This window comes from Triturus cristatus, chromosome 12 (assembly GCF_964204655.1).
Source record: "Triturus cristatus chromosome 12, aTriCri1.1, whole genome shotgun sequence".
Classification (NCBI taxonomy): Eukaryota; Metazoa; Chordata; class Amphibia; order Caudata; family Salamandridae; genus Triturus; species Triturus cristatus.
The window spans coordinates 78,793,413-78,821,390 of NC_140595.1; the positions used below are offsets into that span (position 1 = coordinate 78,793,413).

At 45.4% G+C, this 27,978-nt stretch overlaps 1 protein-coding gene across 1 annotated transcript in view; it reads right to left on the minus strand.

The window, feature by feature from the left end:
- Positions 1-2,692: 2,692 nt before the first annotated feature.
- The window catches only part of RIIAD1 (regulatory subunit of type II PKA R-subunit domain containing 1), a 37,665-nt gene continuing 12,379 nt past the window's right edge, over positions 2,693-27,978 (minus strand). The window contains exons 2-4 of the mRNA XM_085638812.1: positions 21,354-21,430; positions 16,446-16,492; positions 2,693-3,054 (exon numbers count right to left, since the gene is read on the minus strand). Coding sequence (XP_085494938.1) covers positions 2,969-3,054; positions 16,446-16,492; positions 21,354-21,430 — 210 coding nt within the window. The 3' untranslated portion in view covers positions 2,693-2,968. The remainder of the gene's footprint in view (positions 3,055-16,445; positions 16,493-21,353; positions 21,431-27,978) is intronic.

Below are 27,978 nucleotides of genomic sequence, written 5' to 3' on the forward strand. Positions count from 1 at the left end.
GGTCCAAGGACCCGAGAATATTGTCACCTCGTCCTGTCAACGCCTCAGCTGAACCGGCTGGCGCTTCCCAACCTCATTTTTTCCCCACCATATAAATGATTAACAAACATGCACACAAAAGGAAGCTGCACGCGAAAATTAATGTTTTATTTAAAAAAAAAAACGACAGGGGTTGTTCGAGGGCCTGCAAGCAATGTAATCCGAAAAAAATGAAGTGAATGCATGGTCCCTTGACTGCACCCGGCCTTGTCCATAATGAGATTTATCTCTGAATAGAATTGCATTAGGAGGAAGAGAAAAGGCAGGCTGCTGTCCGGATCGCCCAGACTGCAGGACACAGAGGGCAGGAGAGGGTTATAATGAGGGGCTTCATTAGTGGCTGACATCTCTCTCCGAGGCTGGCAACAACAGCCTCCGAGCAGCCACAATGAGGCCTGGAAGGCCTCGGGCCTCACAAAGCCCTCTCCGGGCCCGGGCACCCCACCCCCAACCCATACCGCCTTGCAGGCTGTTGGGGAGGAAGGGGAAGCCCCCCTCCCCGAGTGGTGGTCGACACAGTACCCCCCCCAGGCTTGTTTTAATGAAATCCTAGCGGAGTCCATGGGCCTGGGGAGCCCAGATCTGGGAACATGGCCGAGTAGATGTCTGGCAGATGCTGCCCTGCTAATCCTACGGCAGAAGGCCTCGTGCCTCCAGACAGCGCTTTAGCTGCATCCCACGGGGGGAAATTCAGGGATTACAAATTGTGATGGAAGAAAATGCCATCACCGAGTGGCTCCCTAAAGATTAGGAGGAGTTTTGCGTCATGTGTTAACGGTTGGCGGTCATGGGGCTATAGTGTTTTGAGATTAGCCGAGGGTCGCCCCAAAACAGCAAGGCAGGTGGCATGCACAGTTCCTTCAGCCAAGGGGGCTGGCGCACGTTGTTGACGTTCTGGCACTCGGCACTAGTGTAGACTATCAACCCGCTTGCGTACTTAGTGATGAGGTAGTGTTCTTTTCACATCGCCTGGCGGAGATTTGGGCACGGGTAGACAAGGCAAGACACATCTTGAAGCCATTGTGAGCCTACTGAATAACTCCCTGCAGAAGTATCTTATATGGCCAAGAATTTTGGCGAAACCGAGGTGTGGGTGCCCCGCTACCTCTTGGGACCTTAACCCGGTCACACCATCCTAACATACAACCCTTTCGATACTGTGGTCTTGTGACATTAAACCGCTTTCATGAAAGGCTTCTTTCTAGGTGGCCGGAATATTGGCCAGGTGTATAACTGAAGTGCAAACCCATTGTGCCTGAAACCTTTTTCAGTGCTCTGCATGGGCTTATGCTGGAATTCATCTAAACAAAGAGATTGCCCACACGTCCTTCTTCCTATGTCCCCATAGCCCTTTGTCGAGGAGACTTTGCACAGTCTGAACACCAGATGCGCCATTGGCTTCTATCAGGACTAAACAATAGATCTACGCCCATTAGATGGTCATTTTGTGGCTTTTGAAGGCAACAGCGGTGGTTGAACAGCTCCAAAAGGCACCATTTCCTGAAGCATAACACCACGTATGGCTCACTATTACACTTTGCATGGGACACAGCCTCCATCTGGTGTGAGGGAAGGCGTTGTCAGGACTAAGGTGGTATGCCGCACAACGCATTCAGACATCACCACGCTCTAGGGCGCAATTATGAGTGGAAATTGTCCAGTCCTAGGCCTAAGGAGCCCAGGCCGCACTCCTTTGGCTGTTTCTCATTCTCAGTAGCTTTGGGGTCTTCCACAGAATTAGCCACGGCTTAACTATAGCTTAAATGTAACTCTGTAACACTTAAGAGACTTTGCAGATTTTACTTTAGCACAGGGATCTCTTTTTCATCAATATGCGTTCAAAATTCGAAGTCAGAAGATGGTAAAAATACCAAAGGGTGTGCAGCGTAGTGTGCCTTTGGTTGTATAATATTCTGCATAATGTTCTTTCTTTCCAAATAACAATTTACTTTCCCTTCCAACATTTTAGACAACTCTGACGTATAATCAGGTCATTCATTGTTGAATAACAGTGGTCGCATTCAAGGTGTTATACCCAATTTTAGCAAAAACGTCGCTTTAACTGTACTTTTCCCAGGGAATCTTCGCATAGCGCATATAAAGATGCGTACAGTGTAATTTGCTCTTACAGCGGATATTACGGTATCATTTGGCAGTAAGAGTAAGCCGTGAGTTGCCTGCTAGAGTGGTAGACGCAGAAGATACGGTTTCTGGTGGGAATGAGATAGTGAAATTTTGATTTGGTTCAGTTTGCATCACGCTGCAGTGCAGTTTGGAGACATTACAAGGGATCAATAAGGCGGCGATCGAGTGTGCAGTTTCAAGATCTTGTATTACTCCGACGCTCTTGTAGCGATTTGGATAAAAGCATACTACAAATTAAATAAACAAAATAAATGCAATGCATATATTCTATCTTGAAGATCTATACCCCACACACCCACATCCTCTGACACATACACACACACACACACACACACACTCACACACTCACACATCCTCTGACACTCACACAGCTGCTGTTCACTCCCATTCTTCCGCTCTTGTGCAGTTATGAAAAACACCGATTGCTCTGGTATTAGATTTACACGTATAGTAATTCCAGTAGCTCGGCCATGGTGAAGAGGGTTTGAAAGGATAATTACTCAGTTGCTTCTGCTGTTTTCTAAGAACAATTTATTTAAAACTCTAGGAAGTAAAATGTTAATGTTCTGTAATTTATAAGTATATATAAATAATGTATCTGTTGTAACATTTTTTTTAAATTTACTATAAACACCACTCCTCCTTTAGAAGTTGACATGGGTTGCTTATCCAACAGGCCAACGCTACTCCACGAGTCCAGGCACAATGCGGTGTCCAGATTGGGCCATCATCGGTGTTGACCTTTGCACCACAGTATGTATCAAGGCAGGCTGGTCAGTTGCGCTCAAGGCTTGCACTCCTTTTCTTCTTCTTCTTTTTTGGCTAATTTCTCTTGAATTTTTGATGGCAGCTCCGGGTCTGTGAAATATTCTGAAATTAATATTTGAAAAAAATATTAGTTTTAGTTTCTCTTCTGGGTGGTTAAAAATTACTGATACACAAAAAACCCTACGAGTCACAAATCAAACACCGAAACCAGGAAAGGGGCAATGTTGAAACAAACTCGCCTTAAGGGCCACTGTCCAGTGTCCAACACCGGTCAGTGCCACACAGCCTCAAGATGTTTCAGCAATAAGGGATTTGACATTTTTCTTAAACCTCCCCTCTACTTTCGATTTCATTAGGTCTGGCTCACTATTATATCAAGATCCCAGACAAAGCAATTGATGGGTTTAAGCGGATGGAAACGTGTTCCTCGCTTGTGTTCGACACTGGGAACAGAAAGATTGGGGAGAGAGGGAATCCATTATCTTCTTGAAATTACCACATCCATTTAGAAGGGATTCTCTTCGAAATAAATACGGACTAATTCATATTGATCATTTATATATCGCTCGCCACAGCATAAATTATCAAGGTGCTTAAATAAGAGGTGTTGTTAATATGAGTGGTGCTGGTTTTATTAACCATAGGAAAGTGAAATGTTGGAAAAAAGAAAACGGTTAAATCGGCTCTGCCGAGATTCGAACCGCTATCATGCAGGCTATTGGATCTATACAGCTGGTGCGTTAACCGAGTGAGGTATCTTGAAAACAGATTTCACTTTTAGCTCCTGGGAGCAGACAGCTGTCTGTTGTACGAGCTCGTGCGTTAAATAAAGGGCCATAGCATTTTGCGGATAGTTACCCTGCACCGCTCACTCTATATTATGGGTTTGGTGATGTGGGAAGTAGTTCCTTACTCACTACCAAGAAGTGGACATATGTTGGAAGCAGACGTAGCTCCTGGCAGGGGCTTTAAAATGAAGGATCAAAGCCCTATAACTGAATATGCCTCCTTATTATGCATGCCTTCACTCTGCATGCAATTACAACGCGGTTGTTACAACGACTTGCTCAGGGGGGCACTGGATGTTGGAATACTATAATGTACAATTCAAACTCCAGTCTGTGCGGACAGTAGGGAAGGTGTTGGATTGAAAATCCAACACCTTCTCCCCCCTCCACCAGTCGTAATTGTATGCGTTGTAACAACTGCGTTGCAATTGCATGCAGGGTGAAGGATTCGTTATAAGAGCTGTTTACCCTGCCAGTTGCGCCCCCCGTCCCTATACCGCTGAAGGCGACTCACCATAGGCAACCCTTACCAGTGCTCTTCACATGGGCATGCCAGACACGTTGGCTTGGCCAATGCTTGTTTCTGCGTTTCTCTCAGATCCTCTAAGCTAGAACATCGCTTTTTCCATAATTTTATGTCAGAAGACAATTTCTATGGATTTCTGACTTTTGTTTCTGTAAACATGCTTGCTGCTTCTTGTAATGTGCTTGGAGAGGTTTTTTATGTCCTAGGATCTGCTGGTGTGAAAAAGGCTGTTCCCTGTGCCAGGCCTACACTGGGGGTTTCTCTTAAAACTGCCGGTGTTATCGAAGCTGCAATTCTGCACCAAATTAACATTTTATTGCACTTACACACTTGTGTTTAATAAAAGCACGAGTATTTCAGAAATATTGCTTTGGATAAAAAAATGTAAAAAAATGTTTACACCTAACTTGCTTCCATTTAGGGTAAGATGGCGTCTTCTGTGCACTTTACCTTCTGCCCTCGCTTTTCTTCAAGGAATGCTGCACTTTTTACCAGAATTATGCCACTTATAAATGTTAATTCTCCTGTCTCAAAAGGTCTTTCTAGAGAAATGTTCTACTCCAAGTAAAATACCTGTATAATGACGACTGTTTGACATTTATATGGAGTTTGCAAGCATCTCAGTCCACATAAAACATTTTACATACACTTATTAAGAATCAATCGAAATTGGCACTCATTTTTATTAATCTTGGAAGGATAAAAGACTGAATTAGCTCTGCAAAGGCTCCAAGCGGAGACCTGCTGGTAACACAAACGTATACATCTCTGCAACCCTTGCAAATATATACATCTGCTTGCGTAACACTTTTCTCTGCTCACATTGTCACACATACATCCATCGCTATAACCCTGTACTTTCCACAAGAAATTGAGGGCATAGAGTGAAAATTACTGCTATTGTTTTTGTTGTCAATGTGTACTCGTATCTTATCCTATGCAGATTTATATAGCGCATAGCTACTCAAAGGCTTCCCAGCGCTGTGTATAAGGCACAAGCTGACATTAGTGTGGCATCGCCACACTCTTCGGTAGTTCGGAGTATGTCTTTTGTACCATTTCCACAACAGACCAGAGTTGGTTCGCTTTTTTGGAGGCGTGGGCTAAGTTTGGTGGGTCACTTTCAATAGGTTTCATCTATTTTTAGTGGGGGTGACTGTAGGGCTGAACACAATGGCTTTAGTACCGCCCCGGATGATACCGGTGCCTATGGCCTGAAAGATAAATAAATGTGTGTGGGAGATTTTCCAGTCGACTGGTGTCTGTCTAAGGACTTGGGCTCAGCGAGCGCCGTATCAAGCGCAGATGAAAGGGGCCCGCGTGGCAACAATAAGGTCAGTGATGCACAACAAATGCATCTTAGGTGGAATATAAAATGGCTTCCATTACAAGGCTATTTGGTATGGGCTTTTCAAACAAATGTAGTGCTATCAGTGGAATGCTAAAATTGTGTCAGCGAAAGAGAGGGTTTAGAATCCAATCAATCAATCAGGATTTGTAGAGCGCGGCTGCTTCACCCGTGAGAGTCGCGAGGCCCTATCTGATAAATCCAGAGCCCACACATGCAATATCAAACCATACTCCGCAGTTACCCACAGTGTACGAGGCCGGACATCATGTGGTTAATGTCAGAACACCGAGAGGCCAATAAAGGACCATATTACATTTTAGCTCTTAAGTATTTCTTTTATGTTTACTTTGGAGTAGCAGCTAACAAGCGACACTGGCACATTCATCACATAAGCTGCGTAAATGTTGTTCGTATCTCAAACGCATCATTTTGATAACATTGTAGTTTGATTTGGTTCTAAATGCTGCATAATCCAAGCAGACCTGACGACGGTAAAGCTCTACAGACGGGTTTGAGGGCTGTCATGATTATGAAACCAATATTTTATGCAGATCCATGAATTATTTTCCATATTTCAGAGTTATCCCTGAAGTATGGGTTTTTATACCACTGTGTTCTGAGCAAAAATGCAAAAATGAAGGTTTTTTTTCTCCATTTTAGCTCCCACTGGAAATTTTGTTCAGGTCTACAACCCGAACTTCTGAACAGATTTACTCAAACTTGCCATGAGAGTAAGAGTAGAACTTTACTGAGGGAATCTACTTTTATTGGTTTGGTGTAAATCCATTCAGTAGTTTTTGAGGTCCTAATCTTTAAAAAAGTTTGAGTGGTCTCTAAAGGGTGAACAGTTTTGTGAATAATTTGCGAGTCTGAGATTTCAGAAAACTAAAAATTCTGATTGGATGAGGAAGGCTTTTCTCCCATCGTCTCTTTGGGATCTGAGGTACCAGGGTTGGTACAACGGATTCAAGAGATCCGATTGGCTGCCACAATTGAAAGATTTCTCATAAAGCGCCCATGACAGGACTTGGAGCACAGTTCCTTTGCCCAAAAGTTTAGTTAAAAAAAAGGTCGATAAGGGGGCAGGGTGACCCTACAGGGGCGGGGTCGGGCCCTCAACGAGCAAAGCTGTAGGATTCGAGAGTTAGGTTTCCGACTCACAAGTCCCATATCTGGAATGGCAGCAGGGAGGCAATGGTACCTTTCTCAGTGTCCGTCTTCAGCCAGACATTTTTAGATGCAGAGGATTCAAGAATCAGAAATCTAACTCATGGTGCTGATGCAAGATTCAGGGTATGATGCTGAAAAAAGGGCCAAGCACCATGGAGTAACCCCAGGGACATTGGCAACAGACCAGGAATCAACTCCGTCCCCACGCCACATCATCACAGCCAAAAAACATGCTTCAGGGGCTGGTGGGTGGGTATGGCACCGGGCCTTGCCACAGGCAAGGCCCTGCACACAACCACTGCGGAACAAGGCCAAAGGGCATGCGCAGCAGAGGTTGGGCACCCGCAGCCGGCTGGGCACACGGCCAGCGGCCTGGCACAAGTTCCAACCTCAGCTACAAGTGGGGACAGGATGACCTCCAGTGGCAGATGGGGGCGCAGACCCTTGCCTGACCCTGCTGCACACAGCTATGTACAGCGGTGGTTACTAATTAGGTATTTCAAAATAAAACACTGAAATTCACTGAAAAAGCACCATTGAACACCGAGTTATCATTCTGGCTCAAATGCATAAAACCACTGAAATTCACAGGTTACGGTTATCAAGGTACACACAAAAGAAACATAACTGGTGGTGTCTGCCACAGACAAAGCACCAATTTGGACACAGCAAAGAAACACAAAAATAGTTATCAGGAGAACAATGTGGTGGGCAGCACGAGTTATGGCAAGTAGGTTGATAAACAGTTTCTACATTGCTCAAAATGATTCAGAGGGGAAGGAGGCGCTGGTGGGAGTCAGTACTTTTCTCTGATAGGTTCACCAATCTCCATTTCTGAAGTTGCTCTATCTTCTGGGAAGGCAGAGGTGTCTGATTTTGGGGAGCATGGGGGTGATGCTTAGCAACAAAGAGAGCTGTGAAGGGGCTGCAGATACCGGCCCATTTTGATCTTGGATTCCAAGGGCAACAGCCTGTGGGGTGTCTAAGTATTGCATTGTCCATGGGATGGTGTGAGAGCAATGCTGCCGGGCAGGCTGTGAGACTGCTAGGCCTTTGGGATGGTGTAATAGCCTTGGACCTGTGGGATGGTGCAAGACTGTAGGAGAGTGAGAAATGTTTTTTAGGGATGATGTAGAGGCACTCTGACAAAAATGTATAGACACCGGCTTGAAGAGTCATGAGATGCATGCAGCACCTCCAGAGAGACTCGGCCTCCTACCAAGCACGTTTACTGTCTGGAAAAGGGCTATGGGCCAAATGGACCAACTCTCTTTATGAACGCCAAAGAGGCACAGCAAAATGCACATCCCGCTTCATTTTTTTTCTATTTCTCTTCTTCCAAAAATCTCACTTTTTTCTCTTAAAAAGAAGGAATATTCCATGGTAGCCACCTTCTCATGTCCAGACCCGAGTGCCACTCCTATCGCCACTTAGGGCATTAAACATAATAAACCCAATCAAACGGACTACCATGTGGATGATGCAAGTTTTAAATTGTTATTTTTCTAAAATCTTTTGATGACTGCAATTTTTTTTCCAAAAATCTCGGTATTGGTTCTCCTCTCCACTGCCCCCTCCCCAAAAAAACCTCCTGTTTTTCACAAGCCTCCACCTTTCCGGAATGTACAAAACGCCCTTTCCGTCCCTGGTGACTCGCGCCGTCTGCAATCCCACCATTAGCGTTACAAAACAACAATCCTGCGGCGGGATGTACTCTCACACTCATAATCAGCGAGCAATTAATCCATCTGTATTAAATTCTGAAAGCTCCCCTGGCTGGCACTGGAAATTACATCAAGTGCTGGAAGAAGGTTGGGCCCTGCTAAGCAGACATCAACACTACATTAGGGTTTGCTTGCCCAGCTGTCAATCACCCAGCATTGCTCAGCAGAGGGAGTAGGTGACCAGGGTGATACTTACCTAGCGTTGCCTAGCAGTGGGAAAGCGTGACTTGAACAAACGCACCTATCAATGCCCCGCAGTGGGAATGCGCGATCTGGAGCAGATCCAGATACTGAATCAAGGAAACCTTGGTCTACAGCCCATGAGATAAGCATGTGGGTCACCATAATCGTGTCCATCATATTAGGATTCCATTGGTCATTTACTGGTCTCGTCAATTATCCTGTCCCGGCTGGTGACCTCAGGGAAGATCCACTGGAGCAGTGGACAAGGTGACGAAGAGGGTAATTCGTGGTGAAGTCCATTATACCAGTCCAGCTAATAGCCATAATGCACACTCCTCTGAGCAGAGGAAAACTTTGGGCGAGTCCATTAAATTACAGTAGTATTGAAACTTGCTTTACTGCGATATATCAGGTTGGTGGGTAACATGCATCTGGTCCTGCGTGCTGGAACAGTGTGTGAACTTTGTTTAGTCCATTATATATTGTTCCAACATTATGTTAGGGTGTTAATGATATTGGTCTAATGAATTATACCAGGACTTGAACTTTGGGTTAGTTCATTGCTTTTGTCTTATTGTCAGGGCCGGACTGGGAACCCAAAGCATCCCTGGCGATTTTGTTGGACCGGCCCCCGGTGGGGCGGTGGGGGGGGGGTGACTGTGTAGCACTGCTGCTTTTGTTACTGGGGACTCCATATAGCAGCACCCCTGCAAAACTGGCCCTAGTAACAAAACCGGCCCCTAGCACTGATGCTTTTTTGACTGGGCACCGATATCGCAGCATCGCTGGGAAAATGGCCCCCACCGCTCCAAAACCGGGTACATCCTCCCCGGGAAACGCCTGATGCCTGTTACGGCCAGTCCAGCCCTGCTTATTGTTACTGATTCTGAAACATACATCAAGATTTCCGGCCCTGTTCAGCACTCCAATGCTGCCCAGATAGGATTACCGTCTACAAATACTGATACGTAGGTAGGTTTGTTAATATTGGTCTGTCATACAACCTTGGTCTAATCCCACTGTATCCGGTAAGTGCGTACCCCCAATCTAGTCTTTTATTTCAGGACATTGAATGAAGTTAGTTTAGTCCATTCCTTTGCAGGATCCAGAACCTAGGGTCTAGTCACTTCGTTGAGGAGAGCAGGAAAGCGTTGTCTGGCCTACTAGACAAGAGTAGATGGTGTGTAAGGTCTAGACCCCTAGGTCAGGAAGCAGCTGGTGCATTCCATCAGGAATCTCATTCTAGCAGGGTAGAGGGCAAAGGGGCTACTCCATTCCTTCAAGGCAGTGGGTGACCTCTACTTAATTCACTACACCAGCTTAGCAGGTCACCTCTGTATTATAGCCCTGGGCAAACCTGGTCTAGTCACTTGCACTTGAGTAAAATTGCATTACCTGAGCACACACTCAGTCCAGTTAAACATATCAAATGTTATAACACATTTCTTGTATTTCTCTTGGTCTTTTAGTTTTCTTTCTCTTTAGTCCAGCCAGTCAACATGTGTTTCGTCTATTGGGGTGTTCCCCACGACTTCCTCAGAGCTGTATTCCTGAAATGTCCCTCTATTTACACCTCCCAGCTGGTTCTACTTTCGCCCCGGCAAATACTGCAAAGATACTTCCACTTTTTATACTGCAAATCTGATTGACACTTATAATCCTTAAGTACCCTTGTGTATGACCTCTTTATATGAGAGTCCTTAATGTTATTTCTATGCTCATTTCAATTACATGTCCATATTTAAATAGCGTGGATACCCGCCATCTGGGTCAAAGCCGCAAAAATGTGTCCAATTTAGTAATCTGGCGGCACTGGAGTTGACAGATGCCTGTGTCTCGTCCATTGGGTCAGGGGGGTAGGACCCGTGGTAAGTTTCAATTCATTAGAGAGGTAAATAATCGTAGTTTAGTCTATTCCATTATGGCAGTGGCTCAATGTGTTCTATGAGGGCTGAGGGTATTCTTGGCTTAGCTCATTATATCAGGGCACTCAACTAACTTTGTCGAGTCCATCCCATCAGGACAACAAACATCCTTGGTCAGGTCGAACACATTAGAAAGCAGGTCCTCAAGCTTAATCCATTAATTGAATGCAGCACGTAACCCTGATCTAGCCGACTTTAAGAGGAATTCTGAGTATAATTCATTATACCAGGGTTTTAAGTGACCTCTGACTAGCCCATTCAAGGTGGTAGGTAACCCTGTATTTTTTTCTATAAAATTAGCGAAGTCGATAATCTTGGCCAAGGCCATCCCATAAGTGCAGCACATACTTTTAGTCTACTTCATTCTATCTGGGCAGTGGGTACACTCGGCTGAGTTCATACAAAGGCAGTAGGCAAACCTAGACTTAGTCACCACATGCTGGCAGCAGAGAACCTCGGTTTAGACCCTTGTATTTGGGCAGCGGGTAACCCTGGTTTAGTCCTTTTTATAACTACTGGGTGGTCTCATCCATCACTTCAAGGGAGTGAGTAATATTAACTTAGCCCATTACCCCAGAGCAGCGCGAACCCATGCCTACTCATTTATATCTTTCTAGTCGTTGACATTGGTCTACTCTATTAAGTAGGTCCAAGAAGTATCCTCGAACTCGTGCCTTCTAGCAGGTTTTCCATATCCTAGGCCGAGTCACTTCTATAAAGGCAGTGGGTGAACCTAGAAACCCAGCGGAACATCTAGTCTAGTCAATTATATGTTTTCAGTGGACAACACTGGCCTAACCCATTATAAGAGTGCAGTCCGTATCCTTGGTATGCTCCATTATACAAAGGCATTGGTAAAACCTAGACTCATCCATTACACAAGGAGGCCGACCACCTTGGACTTGTTCATTGTATCTATGCAGTGGGTAACCTTGGCTCAGACCATTATATAAGCATAAGTGAGGCCTATTCCATCACTACAGGCACATGGGAAATCTAAATATAGTCCAATATACCAAGGCAACAGTAAACCCTGGTCTACTCCTTGTATCTGGTGAGTGGGGAACATCGACCCAGTTCTTTACATGAGGCCAGGCCAGACGTGGACCAGTCCGTTGATTCAAGGTAGAGGGCAATGCCCTTATGGAATGGTCTTGTCCACTCCATTAGCGCATTAGGTAACTGGTGCTGTCAATTATATAACTGAGCGTGTTTTCTTAGAAGTTTGAAGCAGGTAACCTAGGTCTGGTTCAGTAGATCAAGGCAGCGAGTATCCTTGGTGTATTCTATTACGAGAATACAAGATGAACTTGATGCCGCATCAACGTTAGGAATATTTTTAACACTGACAGAGTCAATGCCAGGACAGTGGGGAGCTTTCGACTAGCCCATAAGTAAAGGCAGTGGGTGACACTGCCCTGGAGCCCTTCATCAATGCCATAGGTAGTGCCAGCTATGCTTATTTGACTTATCAAAGCTTGGACATGAACTCCTAAGCTTTGTTGCAGCCTGCTTGGCTTGGACCAATCACAATGGCTGGCAAAAGACAACTCATCTTCCAATGCTGTCAACTGGTAAACTTGGTTTACACACTCACATGGACAACCATGGCTTACCGCTCTGAAGCCAGGAAGACCCTTCGGCTGGCACTGATGTGTGCAAAGACTGCGGGTTCATGCTTCAATCACTACTAGGGATACGTCAGAACGTTTTACAAGACCGTCTTGGTGCTTTTTGACCAGATGCTGACATCACCACCGTGGCGGCGTATATGCCACTGCCGAGTCAGCGATCCGAGACACACCTGGGCATTGGACACACCTGGGCATTGGACCCACATCAACTATTTGCCCACCCTAACATAAGGTAGCCCATATGGCCCCACTGATTACCTCTCCACACCCCGGCATTGCGGGTGAGCGGGAGACCCTGGTACCGTGCCGCCTCTTCCCGCCAGCCACATAATTCTCCTCCTCGCTTGTCTCTCCCATAAAGACACTAAAGAACAAGATGTTGTGCTCCATAGCTTGAACCTGTTTCTTGTTGTCGGTGCTTTTTATTGGGTTTCTGCAGTTTAATGATGTTTTATTGCTCGCGCTTCAGTGCTTGTGAGCGATGTTCTATAAATCAATGAGGACTTTACCTGCTAATCTTGTTTCTGTACCAAAGGCGTGCAGGCAGGGACTGCAGCAAGAAGACTTTGCTTGAGGAGACCTCCGAGAAGAAGTGTGGAAGGGGTGTCTGGCCCACATGGAGGGGCGAGGCAAGGTGGGCATGAGCCCTCATGCAAGCAACGGGTCCCCGCCCCAGGCTGGGTAGAAAGCAAGAAACAAGGATAAGAAAACCAGACCTGGGGGGCCTTGGACCCCTTGCACACCAGTGCCACTTATGCTGGCCTTGTCCACGGTGGTGGTGGACATGTGACTTACACACTCCAACGCTTTAAAAGGAGAGGTGTGGCGCAGCGGCCAGAGCGGCTGACTCCAGAGCGCAGGGCTCACGGTTTGATCCCCGGCGGCAGCTCAGCTCAGCACCATGTGACTCTGGGCAATAGCTCACTTAATCTCCCCGGCGGCCCACAGCGCCTTAAAACCTTAAGGGGTGATATGTTTGCGCTTTACAAATAGGAATTATTATTATTAAAGGGGGTCTTTTTCTGGCATTTCACCCTCTGAACGACACTAAGCTGCACGCCGGAGACCTCAGCCAGCGTTTCATTTTAACCCCTTCGACGCGCATGACGGAACGGTTCCGTCATGCACGTCGGTTGGGCTGTGCTTATGACGGAACCGTTCCGTCATGGCCCCGCCCGCGCTCAGAACCTTCAGCGTGGCGCGGAAATCCACGCCGCGCTGAAGGGGTTAAGGACGTTTTTGACCGTTTTCTTCAACCAGAGAAACGCTTCCTGGTTGCAAACGCACACAGCCCGAGGCCTACTCGCGCGCTCCTCTTTTTAGGATGACAGTAAAATAAAGAGCCTCTCTCCAGTGTGTGCAATGCATGTAAGGAGAATAGGCTGGAACCGAGCCTGAAAGTCACTCTGCGGTTTTAAGACAGATTTTCTACTTTTCGGTCTGTGTTTTTTTGGTAAAAATAAAAGGCTGGTGATTTTTTTTTAATGCAAGCTGATACGATGGCACCTAAATTTATATTTTATAAAATTTGCAAAATCCTGCTACTTTCGCGGCGCTTCCTGCTTGCAGGTACTTCCAACGATGCCTCATCAGGGGTAGGAAGCGCTATATAAATGCAATTACAATTGACACGTGTGCTGCAGTATTCAATTTTCATGACGGATACTGCTAAATTTCTTCTTGTGCGATTTCGCAAACTTGCTTCCTTATTTTCGTGAAATTACATTTCGCAGAGGCTTGGTTATATAAAGCCCTCGTTCACAAAACAGAAATATCCTTTTCCTCAGGTTTCCACAAGAAAAAACCCAGTAATCACCGGTCAGTAACCATTCCATGTTGTGCTTGTTTTGAGCGTGGTTATGTCAAGGGACCTGTCGGCAGAGGCAGGCTAAACATCAACGTCGGCTGCAACAATCTATTTGGATAAATTATATATATAAAAAATGAGGTGAGCTGTCAGTGTTTTCAAGAACGTGGAAAACATGAACAGGCTTATATAATTCATGAGGTTTCCCACGAGGAGGTAGCGAGGGGACCGCAGCGGCAGGATCGGAGACTTTCCTAATGGCCGAATTGGCAGGTGTCGGAAATCTGTTTATATCGTTCTGGAGTGGGGCCTGCAGGCTGTGTGAGTACCTATCTATCTATCTATATATATATATATATATATATATATATATATATATATATATATATATATATATATATATATATATATATACATATACATATACATACACACACCAAACACACACATTTTATGTTTTGTAAAGCACTGGTTTGCGACAGTGGATCCGTACAAGTGGTGGTCGGCATGACAGCTCAATGAATTAAGTACGCGTACGCAGGGCCACTGGAGATTATGCAGCAGGGGAAGACCAAATTATGTGGCAGGGTTGAATAAATAATGAAGCAAGAAAAAAATAATTATGCAGTGTAATTACTTCATTATTGTGTACTTCTTACACACAGTAACACTGTATGTGGAACCATTTCACCGCCTTAGTACTACTTTAACAACCATATAAAGCAAAAAGCAACTGAAAGATGACCAATCAAACTTTGGAAAGGGCTTTCCACAGCGCTGGTATACCTCACCACTTCTCTAGTGCTTTTGATCTGTTTGAGCTAGAGACCACTTTGTTTGCTATAATCTGCATATTAAGCAGCAGATGATGGGTTATGTGGCAAATGCATAATTATGCGGGAAATGCAGCAGCCCCAGAATCGCATAATTCCAATGGCTATGCTCTTATTTGAGCGGCTCTATGTTCAAGTCCTGGAAAAGGAGACTCTGCTTTCATTATTCCAAGGTTGAGAAAAGGAATAGCTCGAAATTGGTTAGTAGTACTGCTTGTTATTCACTGCACTAGTAAATGGTTTATTGTATAGATATTTTATGACTCTTCACGGCGGAGAGCTGATAAAGGATTCTACTGCATTCTGAAATAGGCTGTTTATGGTACTGAGGTTATAACAGCTTGCTAGCATGTGAAAGAGTAAACCCCCTTTAGAGATGGTCCCACTCTAGGTGACCACCTCATTCCAGGTCATTACAGACCCAGTTTACAGGCCTGAACTTTCGTGCGATCCCCAATGCATTCTGGGTGTTGTAGTCTTGCTTTTCTTCCATTGAACTAATTAGACTAACACACCTGAAAGCAATGATTTGAAGGTGAAAAGATCAGCGGTAATTTTCATAACTTCGAGTCGTAGTCTTCCTCATCACAGTTCTACGTTCCGTCCCTCCCTCACAGTGGTGGCCGGTATGTTTTGGAGAGAGAGGGGGGGGGGGCAGACACAGACAGACAGACAGACAGACACACCCCCCCCCCCCGAGGCTCAGGACTGCTGCCTTCCCTCATTGGCTGACCTAGCCAATGAGGGAAAGCAGCAGTCTCAACGTCATCACAGAGTGGGATGGGGTCAGTGAGACTGCTGACCCCACCCCACTCTGTGATGATGTGTCACTGATTGACACTCAACCCTGGGTGCTTCAGGGCTTAAAACTGAAGTGCCCAGGTACGTAGCAATGAGTGACGCTTTCCCTCGTCACTCAGGGGAGGGCCTCAGGGACCTTTGCTGAGCTGAGGACGTCACACCAACAGGAGCTGTGACTTCCTCAGCCCAGTAAAGTTCAGCTCAGGCAGCCAGGAGCCTGTGCATTTAGTGCATGTCTGGCTCCTGGCTGCCTGACCTGAACATGAACAGTGTCTGTCAGGCTGACCTTTGTTCAGCCTGACAGACACTGTTCATAAGGGGTAAAAGGTGGAGGGGCGTGGCCCCTCAGCCCCAATGGACCGGCCCCAGCTGCTCCCTCGGTCTTTTTACGGTTATCATTTTCTTTATTTTTGCTTGGATACGATGGGGTTTCAAGAGGGAGTTAGTCCCTCATTTGTATCAATGCGCTGGGGGCGGGGTTTTATACATCCAAAGCCTAGGCTGCCATTGTGTTTGAGTCTCTAGGGAGTAAACAATGTCTACACCTGAGACAAAGGCCTCATTAGTAAGGACTGAGATGAGGAAGGCAGACGAGGAGGTAATGACCTGGATTGAGGTGGTCACCATATCCCGATTGTAAAATCCACATGAGATGAGAGAACGAGTGATGGCACCCTGCACATGGAACACCACAGCCAGGCACACTGGGTAACAAAATCATTAAATCATCATAGAAAATAGTAAATCTGACCTGCAGCAAATTCTCGGACGTTTTCCGGCCTTTTCAGCATCACTTCCCTGCGGTTAAAAATAGTGTTAGAGTGAGTAGCTAAATGTAAACACAACGTTTGAACAGTTGCAAATGGACAGAATTAAAACAAGCAGTTCGTATTCGGTGGCATGAACAGCGCGTTTAGACAGACACAAACACACTTTGCAGCCAGGGATCAGATACGACTCCTTTCCACCTCACTGGGTCACTTTTGCAGCCCTGAACTTTCATTTTGCAAGTCATAGCGGTCCTAAGGGTACGTTGAACTAAATCAAGACTGCAGATCCCAGAATGCACTCCTTTGGTAAATTGAATCCTGGGACCAGTGGCGTAACATTAGCCCCCACAGCGTGGAAGGGGGGTGGCCTGGCGTGAGCGCCCTTGACTGGGTCCGGAGCGTGTGAGTCCCCCCCCCCCCCCCCCCCCCCCTCACTATTAACTTTAAAGCAGCGGTTCCTCCATGGGAGCAGAGGAGCACCGCCCCCCTCCCCACACAGATGCAGAAAGCTGGAAAAATAAAATGGTAATATTAGGATTTTATTACCATGTTATTTTTCCAGCTTTCTGCCGAATGGAGAGGGCGGGGCCAGTGCGTCATTGCTGCTGATTGACAGCAATGACGAGTGGCCCCTTCAGTATGAATTGCACATGTCGGTTTGGTCGGCCACATTATTACAGACAAACAGTAATGCACAATTCAACCTCTCAAGAGCAGGCACGGGCCTTCAGTGTTCTTGGGAGCGCTGAAGCGACCTGCTCCAGCCAATCCAGACACTTCTCTCGTGCAACATGAGAGCAGTGCCCGGATTGGATAAGGAGCTGCGAGACCTTGTGCTGGAGGATATGCTGCAGGCTAAGAAGGTAAGTGAAACTTTTTTTTATTTTTAAATGTAAAATGTTTATTTGCATTGTGTGTCATTTTATTTATGTCACCCTTTTTGTGTATCACCAACTGTCACTGGTACTTTGCGGGGTGGGGGGGGGGTGCTCGAGTTTTGTTACGCCACTGCCTAGGACTGGAAATGGTGTCGTCAGGAATGTTACGGTAACCCTAATTCCCTTCCCGGGACCACTTGCGCTTCACGCACTCCGGAATAAATAATGCACATTGTGGTCTGGAGCATCTCATGTTCTCCCGAAACGACCGGGAAATGTCAGGAGAAAACAGAGTTGATTCGAGCGGAGTTCGTGCCCAGGCCCGGTGTTTTTCTCACTCGTATTCCCCCAGGTCTAGCATGAAGAAAACTGCACGTCAAAAACAGGCCTGAGATGGAGATAGCGTGCACTTTGAACGTGCGGTTAAAGCGGCCACGTGTTATGCCGCATTCAGGCCTGCATAGCCTAACTTCATTCAACCCAGACGGTTGTAAGGGCCGCAAAACCCTGTGGGACTCCGAATACGGCGCTTTGTAGCACAAGCACACGTAACCAAACGCTAAATGCAAACAAATGCACCACATAAACCCGAATATACAGAGTGCATAAGCAAAAACAAACAGATCACATTAAGAGATCACTGGTTAATCAAACACTCTAGGAGCAGACAATAACGCACTGTATAAGTAGACCCAAACGTACACAGCGTGTAATCAGACTCAAGCACACACTGCATACACTCACCCTAACACACAGCTTAAGCAGGCTCTAAGACTGACCGCTCACTGTGTAAGCAGACACAAAGACACTGCATAAGCAGACTCTAATGCACTGTATTCGCAGACAAACAGACACAAACACTGTATTAGCAGACAATCATGTAAGCACATCCGAACGCACACGGCATAAGCACATTTCAGCACACTGCTTAAGCAGGGTCTAATACTGCATAAGGAGACTCACTGTATAAGCAGACACAAAGACACTGTATAAGCAGGCACTGCATAGGCAGACACAAACTGTATACACAGACAACTCCAGAATCAGACACACTGCATAAGCAATGCGAACACTGTATTAGCAGATACCTGCAAAAATCCTTATTACGCACACTGTTCAAGCAGACACTAACAAGTTATATAAGGAGAAATTAACATAACATATGCAGACTCAATCACTGTCCAAGCAATAGCCAAAGTACACATTGTTTAAGGAGGCGCTAACACACTGCATACGCAAGCACAGTGTATAAGCGGACAATTGAATTACACTGTATAAAAAGATGATCACTGACTGTGTAAGCCGCTACTAGCATAGTACATACGCAGACACAAATACTGTAAAAGCAGACAATTGTAGAATCAAATCCAAGCACACTGCATAATATGTAGACACACTGTATAATCAGACACATGAAATATCAGACATTGTATAAGCAGACACTAATACCCGTACAAGCAGACACTAACTCTGTAAACACAGTATAACTAGACAACCATGTAATCACACCAAAACGCAAACTGCATAAGCACACGCCAACACACTGCATAGGCATGCGCCTATACTAAAATAGGAAAACACACTGTATAAGCACACAACTGTAAAATCAGAGACTGTAAAAGCAGATGTTAAAACTGCATAAGTATACAAATGTAAAATCAGACACTGTAAAAGCAGATGTTAAAACTGCATAAGTATACAAATGTAAAATCAGACACTGTAAAAGCAGATGTTAAAACTGCATAAGTATACAAACGTAAAATCAGACACTGTGTAAGCAGACGGCTGTACATGAAAGTACACACTTTATAAGCAGACGTTAACACACTGCAGAAGCAGACAACTGTATAAGCAGAAGCAACCACGCTGTATAATCAGACAGCCACACTGTCTAAACAAGTAAGAAGGAGAAACAAACATGTTCATGGCCAAAAACGGTATAATCAGCCATAAAGACTGTATAAGCCACTGTACTTTTGGATACAAACAGGATGTGTAAGTAGAAACAGACACTAAGCAGACTAAAAAAATCAAATAGAATCTGCAGATATAGACGTAAGCACACAGCAGCATATCCACAGAAGTAAACACATTGTGCAGGTCATTGACTTTAAAATCAGACCAATATGCACTGTATAAGCAGATGTTTGCACACTGCATAAGCAATGGCAAACACTGAATAAGCAGATAAAGGCATTTTATAGGCAGGTGCAAACACACTGTATAAGGAGAGATAAACACACAGTATAAAAAGACAAAACACAATGCATAAGCAGAAAAGTACTATATAAAGAAAGTTTAATGGATGCCTTACAGGGTCATTTACACCCAGTGTTGATTGATGGTCTGGGAATACACCATAGCAAATAACATCTGCGTTGGCAGGGGGTGCGTTGTGTTGAATTTAAATATTTGTTTAAATAAATGGGGAGTTTCTCACCTAAAATATGTTTGGGCCCCTCTGCAAGTCTTACTGAAATGTTTGAAACATGCCAAGTGCGAGCGAGGGAGATTTGCACAGCTCCTGATAAGCGCCATTGTGGTACCTGGTGGAAATTCAATATACGCCCATTTCAGCAGTTCTTTGCGGGTCTTAATGTCCCCATGGTTAGCAAGTGACAGGAGTGTGGTAAGACATTAAACAAGCATTGACAAAGCCAATAAATCCCGCCACTATAAAGCAAGCGGTAGGCTATTGGCTTTACCAATGCTTATTTGCAAAGTACTGCTGAGAAGAAAAAAATTTAAAAAACATTTCAAAATACTGGATGAAAAGCAAATACAAATCTTAAAGTATCTTGAATCAGTACAAAGCATTAAAAATGTGCAATCTTAAAAAATAGTATAATTATTTTTTTAATTGTTTTAACGCAGGAAACTGCAAACAGAATTTAAGAAGGGTAAAGAAGTGTCAGGTCTAAAAAGAAAACACTTGACAAGGCCTTATTTACTTTCCACAACACTCAGTGTTGGGCCGACGTTTCGGGCAGTCTGGTATAGCCAGACGGGACAGCTTGACAGACCCACTGAGTGGGCTGTTTTTTAAAATTTTTATTCCATTCCGTCACAGCCCACAGGGCCGAAAATGGGCCACACACCCCCATTCAAGCTGGCCCACCTAGAAATGCCAATTTGCCAGGCTGCCAGAAAGGCCAGTCCAACACTGACAGCACTGGGAACTGAAACAAATGCCAAATGCTGGAGCCATTCAATCTCAGCAGCATCCAGGGGGAATAACCATCTTCTTTCCAGCCAAATGGCGGCACAGTGAATGCAGTAGCCCGTATCCCCCCCAGCGGCATAAATATTTCCTATATTTGCCACATCCTGGGCTCTTTGCGTGATATGTGAAATGCAGGAGACCAATCAAAGTCAAGTCAAACTCTGGCAAAAATATACATGTTTTTATGCTTGTTGCTATGCTTTTACAGATGAGTTGTGCGGTGTGGTGAGCAACACTGAGCGCACAGGGTGGGCATGTGATGGGGGAAGCCGTACATGAGAGTAAAGAGCAAGAAACAATGCACTCGCACGGAGTACTGAATGCAAAAGAAAAAAAAAAGTTGTAACCCGAATGTGAGCTGTGGAAAGATACAAATTATCCAATCTTAAGGATGGTAAATAAACAATGCTCCAGGGTAGGAACTAAGACAGGAGAGGAAGGAAAGTCGTCCAATAAGAAACAATCAAATAAGAGTGACAAGAAAGTCAACCACTGTAGGTTTTTGGTATTGCCCACAGTAGGTCTTTCAACAACATACAGCGAAAAGCTGTCGGTAGGCGAGGCCCAAAAACACACATTTTGAGCAGGATCATTGATCGAGCTGACAAATGGGTATTTTCTCAGGGAAAAATGAGGGACGGTTGTTCAAAAGTCAAGCCAACTTAGGTCAACTGACAGCCCAACAAATCTGAATAGCTTTATATTTTAGTGCAGGTTCAGACCTCCTTCTCAATCATGCAAGAGCTAGCGAACCATGGTTAGTTGTATAATCCGAAGACCCGCCTTACCTGAGAAATCCAGCCAGAAGCAGCGGCAGTTCTTTGTGAGACCGCAGATATCTTTCATTGGCAATGCGAGTCTTGATCTACAACCAAAAAAAGAACACCGGTTAGCAGTGGTCATGGGCAAAGAGTTTTACCATTTTGGGGTGCACCTCAAGGGTGGTAAGGCAATGCCTCATTACTTGTTCATCAAGAATGTTAGAGGCAAAGAGACAATGGTGCCTCCGTAAAAGGTTGGGGCGAATCTATTCATAATGTCAGAATACCTCTGGTCATTGACTATATATTGGGGGGAATACATGGGAATACCTCTTGAAAGACCATGGCCTCTCTTTTTGCACTACCTGATTAGTTATTCAAAGGAGATAGTGTGAGAACACAAAGTCACCTCTACGAAGGCCAGGGCTTATCTATTCACAATAGGCGAGTACTTCCGGTGCTAACCTATTTACAATACCCAGTTACTTCTGTGGCTAACCTATTCACAATACCCAGTTACTTCCGGTGCTAACCGATTCACAATACCCAGTTACTTCCGGTTCTAACCTATTCACAATACCCAGTTACTTCCGGTGCTAACCGATTCATAATACCCTGTTACTTCCGGTGCTAACCTATTCAAAATACCCAGTTACTTCCGGTGCTAACCTATTCATAATACCCTGTTACTTCCAGTGCTAACCAATTCACAATACCCAGTTACTTCCAGAGCTAACCTATTCACAATACCCAGTTACTTCCGGTGCTACCCTATTCACAATACCCAGTTACTCCGCTGCTAACCTATTCACAATACCTAGTTACGTCCGGTGCTAACCTATTCAAAATACTCAGTTATTTCCAGTGCTAACCTATTCACAATACCCAATTACTTCCAGTGCAAACCTATTCACAATACCCTGTTACTCCGGTGCTAACCTATTCACAATACCCAGTTACATCTGGTGCAAATCTATTCACAATGCCCAGTTACTTCTGGTGCTAACCTATTCACAATACTCAGTTATGTCCAGTGCTAACCTATTCACAATACCCAGTTACTTCCGGTGCTAACCTATTCACAATACCCAGTTACATCCGGTGCAAATCTATTCACAATACTCAGTTACTTCCGGTGCTAACCGATTCACAATACCCAGTTACTTCCAGTGCTAACCTATTCACAATACCCTGTTACTCCGGTGCTAACCTATTCACAATACCCAGTTACATCCGGTGCAAATCTATTCACAATACCCAGTTACTTCCGGTGCTAACCGATTCACAATACCCAGTTACTTCCGGTGCTAACCGATTCACAATACCCAGTTACTTTCGGTGCTAACCAATTCACAATACCCAGTTACTTCCAGTGCTAACCTATTCACAATACCCAGTTACATCCGGTGCAAATCTATTCACAATACCCAGTTACTTCCGGTGCTAACCGATTCACAATACCCAGTTACTTCCGGTGCTAACCTATTTACAATACCCAGTTACTCCGGTGCTAACCTATTCATGAGTACTTTTCCGTTGCCAGTAGTTGTGGGTGAACAGTCACCTGCAAAAAGACCGACTCCCACATGTTAACAATACCGAAGTCCTTTATCGTTAGCGATGTAAGTGGGTGAACAAACAAGGACTCTTTACAAAGCCCAAGATCCAAGTACTTTTACACTGACAAGATAAGAGGGGGAACCAACAATGTTGCTTCTAGGGTAGCACAGGATTGTCCATTTGCAATACCGAAGAACACCATTACAGATCTTGGGGCAAACAGAAAAGGACACCTCCATGAAGGCCCAGGACCGCCTATTTGCAGTCTCCAAGTACACATTTATTGATGATATATTGGGTGAAGAGATGGTGATACTAGTCAGTGAATGGATTAGAGAACCTAAAGGAGGGCCATGGCTTGTCTACTTGCACTCATGAATAAATGTTCATTGTTGTGATAAATGGGTGAACAAAAGAGTCAGATGAAGTGTCCCTTACATGCACAATGATTTATTTTGTTGACAAATAACTTCATAATATGCTGTTAGTTAGGCCCAGGAAGGACCCACTTGTGGGTGCAAGATGTTAATAATCCTGGATAGTTCAGTATTTGGATTTATAGTCAGTCACACACAGGCCAGTGTTTAGGAAAAGCCCAGACCAATTATTTGTACCAATGTATAAAAATGTAACAGAGATAATTTGCAGAATTGTGCGGTCCTCTTCCTTGGAGGAAGAAAAGTCAAACCTGGGAGAGGCAGTGGGTGCTTTATCCACTGAGCTATCCAGGAGGTGATCATCAAGCCAGGAAGAAGAAGGAAGAAAGACCTAGGAACTGAGATGCTCTTCAACTGGCTCTAGTAACTGAACTTGTGCAGAGTCGATGTGAATCCTGTGGGATCTGCTTCTTATAGTTACCCCCACCTTTTGCTGATGCTTCACTGTTTTTCGCCTTTAGTCTGGCTGGGATCCTGCTATTCAGGACCCCAGCCAAGCTGCTTCCTCTCTAAATTGATTGCATGTACGCTAGGTACACCACAGATTGGATTCTGGGGTACCCTTATAAGTCCCTAGTATATGGTATACTATGTACCTAGGGCATAGGTACCCCAGAGGCCTCTCAGGGGCTGCAGCATGTATTATACCACCCCTAGGAGACCATTCAAAATGACACAATGCTACAGCAGCCTGTGTAAGGTGATGTATGCACCCCTTACTTAGATATAGGTTCACTATATCTATCCATATCACTGCACATATAAACCCATCAGTCACCCCTATGGCAGGCCTTATCAATCCTGAAGGCAGGGTGCTGGGTTTTATGTGAGAGGGTGCCTCTCCAGCCTTCGGAACCTTTATTCCGGGGTTGTTTGTGATGCAGCCAAACCATATACTCTTAAGTGCATTATGACCTCACGGTAAATGTTAACTTTGGAATGGCTGCATGGAAAGATGTTCTGTTTGGTGTCAAACACCTTAGAATCATACCTCCCCGCCAGTAACTGTCGGGGAGGTATGATTCCACCCCACTAGAGGGAGAAATATGACTTCACTGGTACACCTGGTACCAGCTTCACAGAACCCTGGCATCACAAAATAGATGCTGCCAGCCACAGACACGAGTCTGCCCTCCTGCTGCTGGATGAAACTCCGGCAGGGGAAGCTGGACAATAGGTTTCCTGTCACAAGGAGGTGTGACCACCTCCCAGACAGGCTTTAGTGTATTGGGGCTGGGTGGGTGCACTCCAAGAGATGTCTGCATTGGGGGCACATTTGGTGTTCCTGTGCATAGTCCAGCTCAAACCGGTTGCAGGGGCTACCAGCCCCTGCTCTAGCACAAAACTGGACAAAGGACATGGATGTAGCTGCCCCTCTGTCCTGACCCTCCCATAGGTGAGTCCCCAGAGTTTGTCCCACCCCTTCCTTGGGTATAAAGAAGGAACCCCTGGCTACAGGACTTTAGATTTACCTGGACGAAACTCTGCTACAGCATCCCAAAACTTCAACTATCTACACGATGTTGGATGACCGAAGAATCTCCCTTGGAGTAAAGGAGTTACTCCCCTGCAAGGCAGGCACCCAAGACGCATCTGTCCGGTTTGCAACTACGCAGCTACCGAAGGACTCCGAAGACTTTGCAACACAGGAGGTGGGTTTCCAAGCTTCCCCAAGGCCGATCTGTGCTCTAAGCAAACCTGATATCCAAAGCCCTTGTGGGCACTGTGCAACCCAAACCCCTGGACACCGTGCACATTTGCAGCAGCCTATGCTTTTTGGCGATCCAGGAGGCTGTGCTTTGGGCTACTTGTAGTCCAGACCCCAAGCAGTTATTCCACCGAAGATTACTGGCCTACACTCCTCGAGTGTCCCGTGGGCTGGTATTTAGTGATTCCTCTCGAGGTCCCTTCGCGATTCCTTGTCCGTCGACTTGTGGGTCCCTGAGAAAGGTACTTTAACTTTCGATGGGCTTACCTGGTTGCTCCAGACATGCCCTGACTCTCCATTGCTTGGGGAGTCCATAGAACCTTGCTGGTCCACACCGTAGCCGTTTTACTCTCACCGCATGGGTTGCCGTTGCCAAGGCTTGTTGGTCTCCAATCTGGACACAGACCCCCAGCACTCAACATCCTTCATGGGACAGCTCACTTGTGGACTGTGGTTATCGTCGACGTCTCCTGGTCCCCGTGGTAGTGGAGTCAAGATTCACCTCTTTGCACCTGAAACACCCGACATTGGTGGGCATAGATCTACCGTGCCCCTGGTCACCCTGAAGTGACCCAGACTCTGTCCCCTCTGCTTTCAAGTTCTTCACATCTCTGATCAAGGCTTGGATCACACCAGACTCTTTTCCTCTCCACAGCAGCAGCACTTTGCAGCAACTCTCCATTGGAAACGACGAAGATTCCCAACACCATTTGACACCTATGCACCTGGCTTCCCTGGGTTAGGTAACACGAGTACTCCGGTGCTCACATGGGTGCTGGCCTTAGAACCTTCTAAGTCTCCAAGGGTTTGCTTCAAGTCCACGCCTAAGTGTCCTTAATCTTTAAAATTCCAACCGCGACTTTCCCATAGGATTGTACTGAGCTCGCGGCTGTGTTCTCACACTGCACGCGTCCCCCGTGGGTCCCCTGTGTCACTACCTTGGGCGGTTCCTTGGGGTCCCAGCAATTCTACGTGCTCTAGGCACTGTGTCTAGTCAAGTTGTGGTTCTTATACCACTTTCTTAATAAATGGTTTGATCTCCCCCTGGGCCCATTGTATATTGTGCTATTTACTGTCGTTCTAGTGCTTTAATATTGTGTATCTTGTTCTCTAATCTCATAAAGAGGTTAGTAGAGAGTGTTTAGAAATAAATACATATATTTTATATATACCTTGTGTGGTTCTCCTTTCATTTCATCATTCAAGCAGTTATAATCAGGTAAACCAAGCTGCTTTACATTCCTTCAAGACTTAGCCTGAAGGCTGCTCTCCATAGCTACCACTAGGATAGCTTTCAATAAACGTTGTCTTTAACCTAATCATCAATAAGGGTTGTTTGGACTGGTACAAGGTGCCCACTATAACTAGTGGACAACATATACCAGGCCAACTTCTCACATTGGTGTACAGCGGTTGGGATTTTTACCAGATAATCTAATTGAGTGACTAACTGAAAACCACTATAGGTACATAGGTACATATAACCAAGACTAGAATAAAGTAAGTTCTACTGAACTTAGAGTTGGGCAAGCCAATGGTTTAGCACGACCTTTCTCCAACTCAAGAGAGTTTAGTAGTTCCCACTAGGTTAGGTAGGTGCCACACCTCACAACACTAGTATGTCTTCAAGAGAAGAAGCCAATGGCTCCTTGCTGAAGAAGTATGACCACCTCTCATTTCAGGAATTGAGAAACATGTGTGCATCAAGAAAATTAAAGACAGGGCAAAACCCTAGAACTCAACGCCTCATAGAGGCCCTGCTTTTAGATGACCTCAGAAAGACCCCAGGATCTGATGAGGCAGGCAGGTTGGGGGGGACTCGCAGCAGAAGAGGAAAGGCCTGGACGTGAAAACATCCAGGACCTAGACTCTGATGCTGACCAGGAGGATCAAGATGATTCTAACCTGGACAATCCAATTCTTCCTGAAGGTGAGGGAGAAGACCCTAGAAGTCCTCTCTTTACCCCACCTGGAAGGGTTAACAGTTTACCAAGAAGATCAAGATCTCCTTCTCAGGAATCTAATCATTCTGGTACTTCTGTAGGGACCTCCGTTTCTCATAGAACTACTGCCTCTCATAAAAGGGAAACCTCTTATGAGAGGAAGTGCCAACTGCTTGACTTTGAGATAGCTAAGCTCAGAATCAAGAGAGAGCAATTGGCCTTAGACAGGGAATCCCTGGAGCTTCAGAAAGCTTCTCAAAAGTTGGGGCTAGAGCCACATGGTGGCAGCAACAGTGTCCCTAGAAGTAGAGAACATCCTCATGACCATAAGAACCTGAACAAGATTGTCCCTCCCTACCAGAGTGGGCATGACATCCACAAATGGATAACTGCACTGGAGAGGGGCTGTAAGGTACAGAGGGTCCCTCAGGAGCAGTGGGCAGCAATCTTGTGGCTGTCCTTTGCAGACAAAGGTAGAGACAAGCTCCTCACTGTTAGAGAAGAGGATGCTGATAATTACACAGTCTTGAAGAGTGCACTGAGTGATGGGTTTGGCTTAACCACTGACCAATACAGGATTATGTTCAGAGACACCCAAAAGGCACAGACTCAAGACTGGGTTGACTTTGTAGATTGTGCTACTAAGGCTCTAGAAGTCTGGTTACCTGGCAGTAAAGTGTTTGATTTTAAAGGATTGTACAATTTAATTATGAGGGAGCAGATACTTAATAATTGTCAAAATCAGTTGTTGCATTAGTACCTGGTGGACTCTGATCTGACCTCTCCCCAAGAATTGGGCCAGAAGGCAGACAAATAGGTCAGAACCAGGGTGAAGCAGTAGGTTCAGAACCAAGGTGGTGACTTCAAGAAGCAGGATTCTAACAACTCTGATAAGGGTGGGGAAAAGGGTAAAGACCAGAAGTCTTCTCAAGGGCCCCACAAATCGGCATCTGGTGGGGAGTCCCAATCTAACAAAGGAAAAGGCAAGAAGAAACCATGGTGTA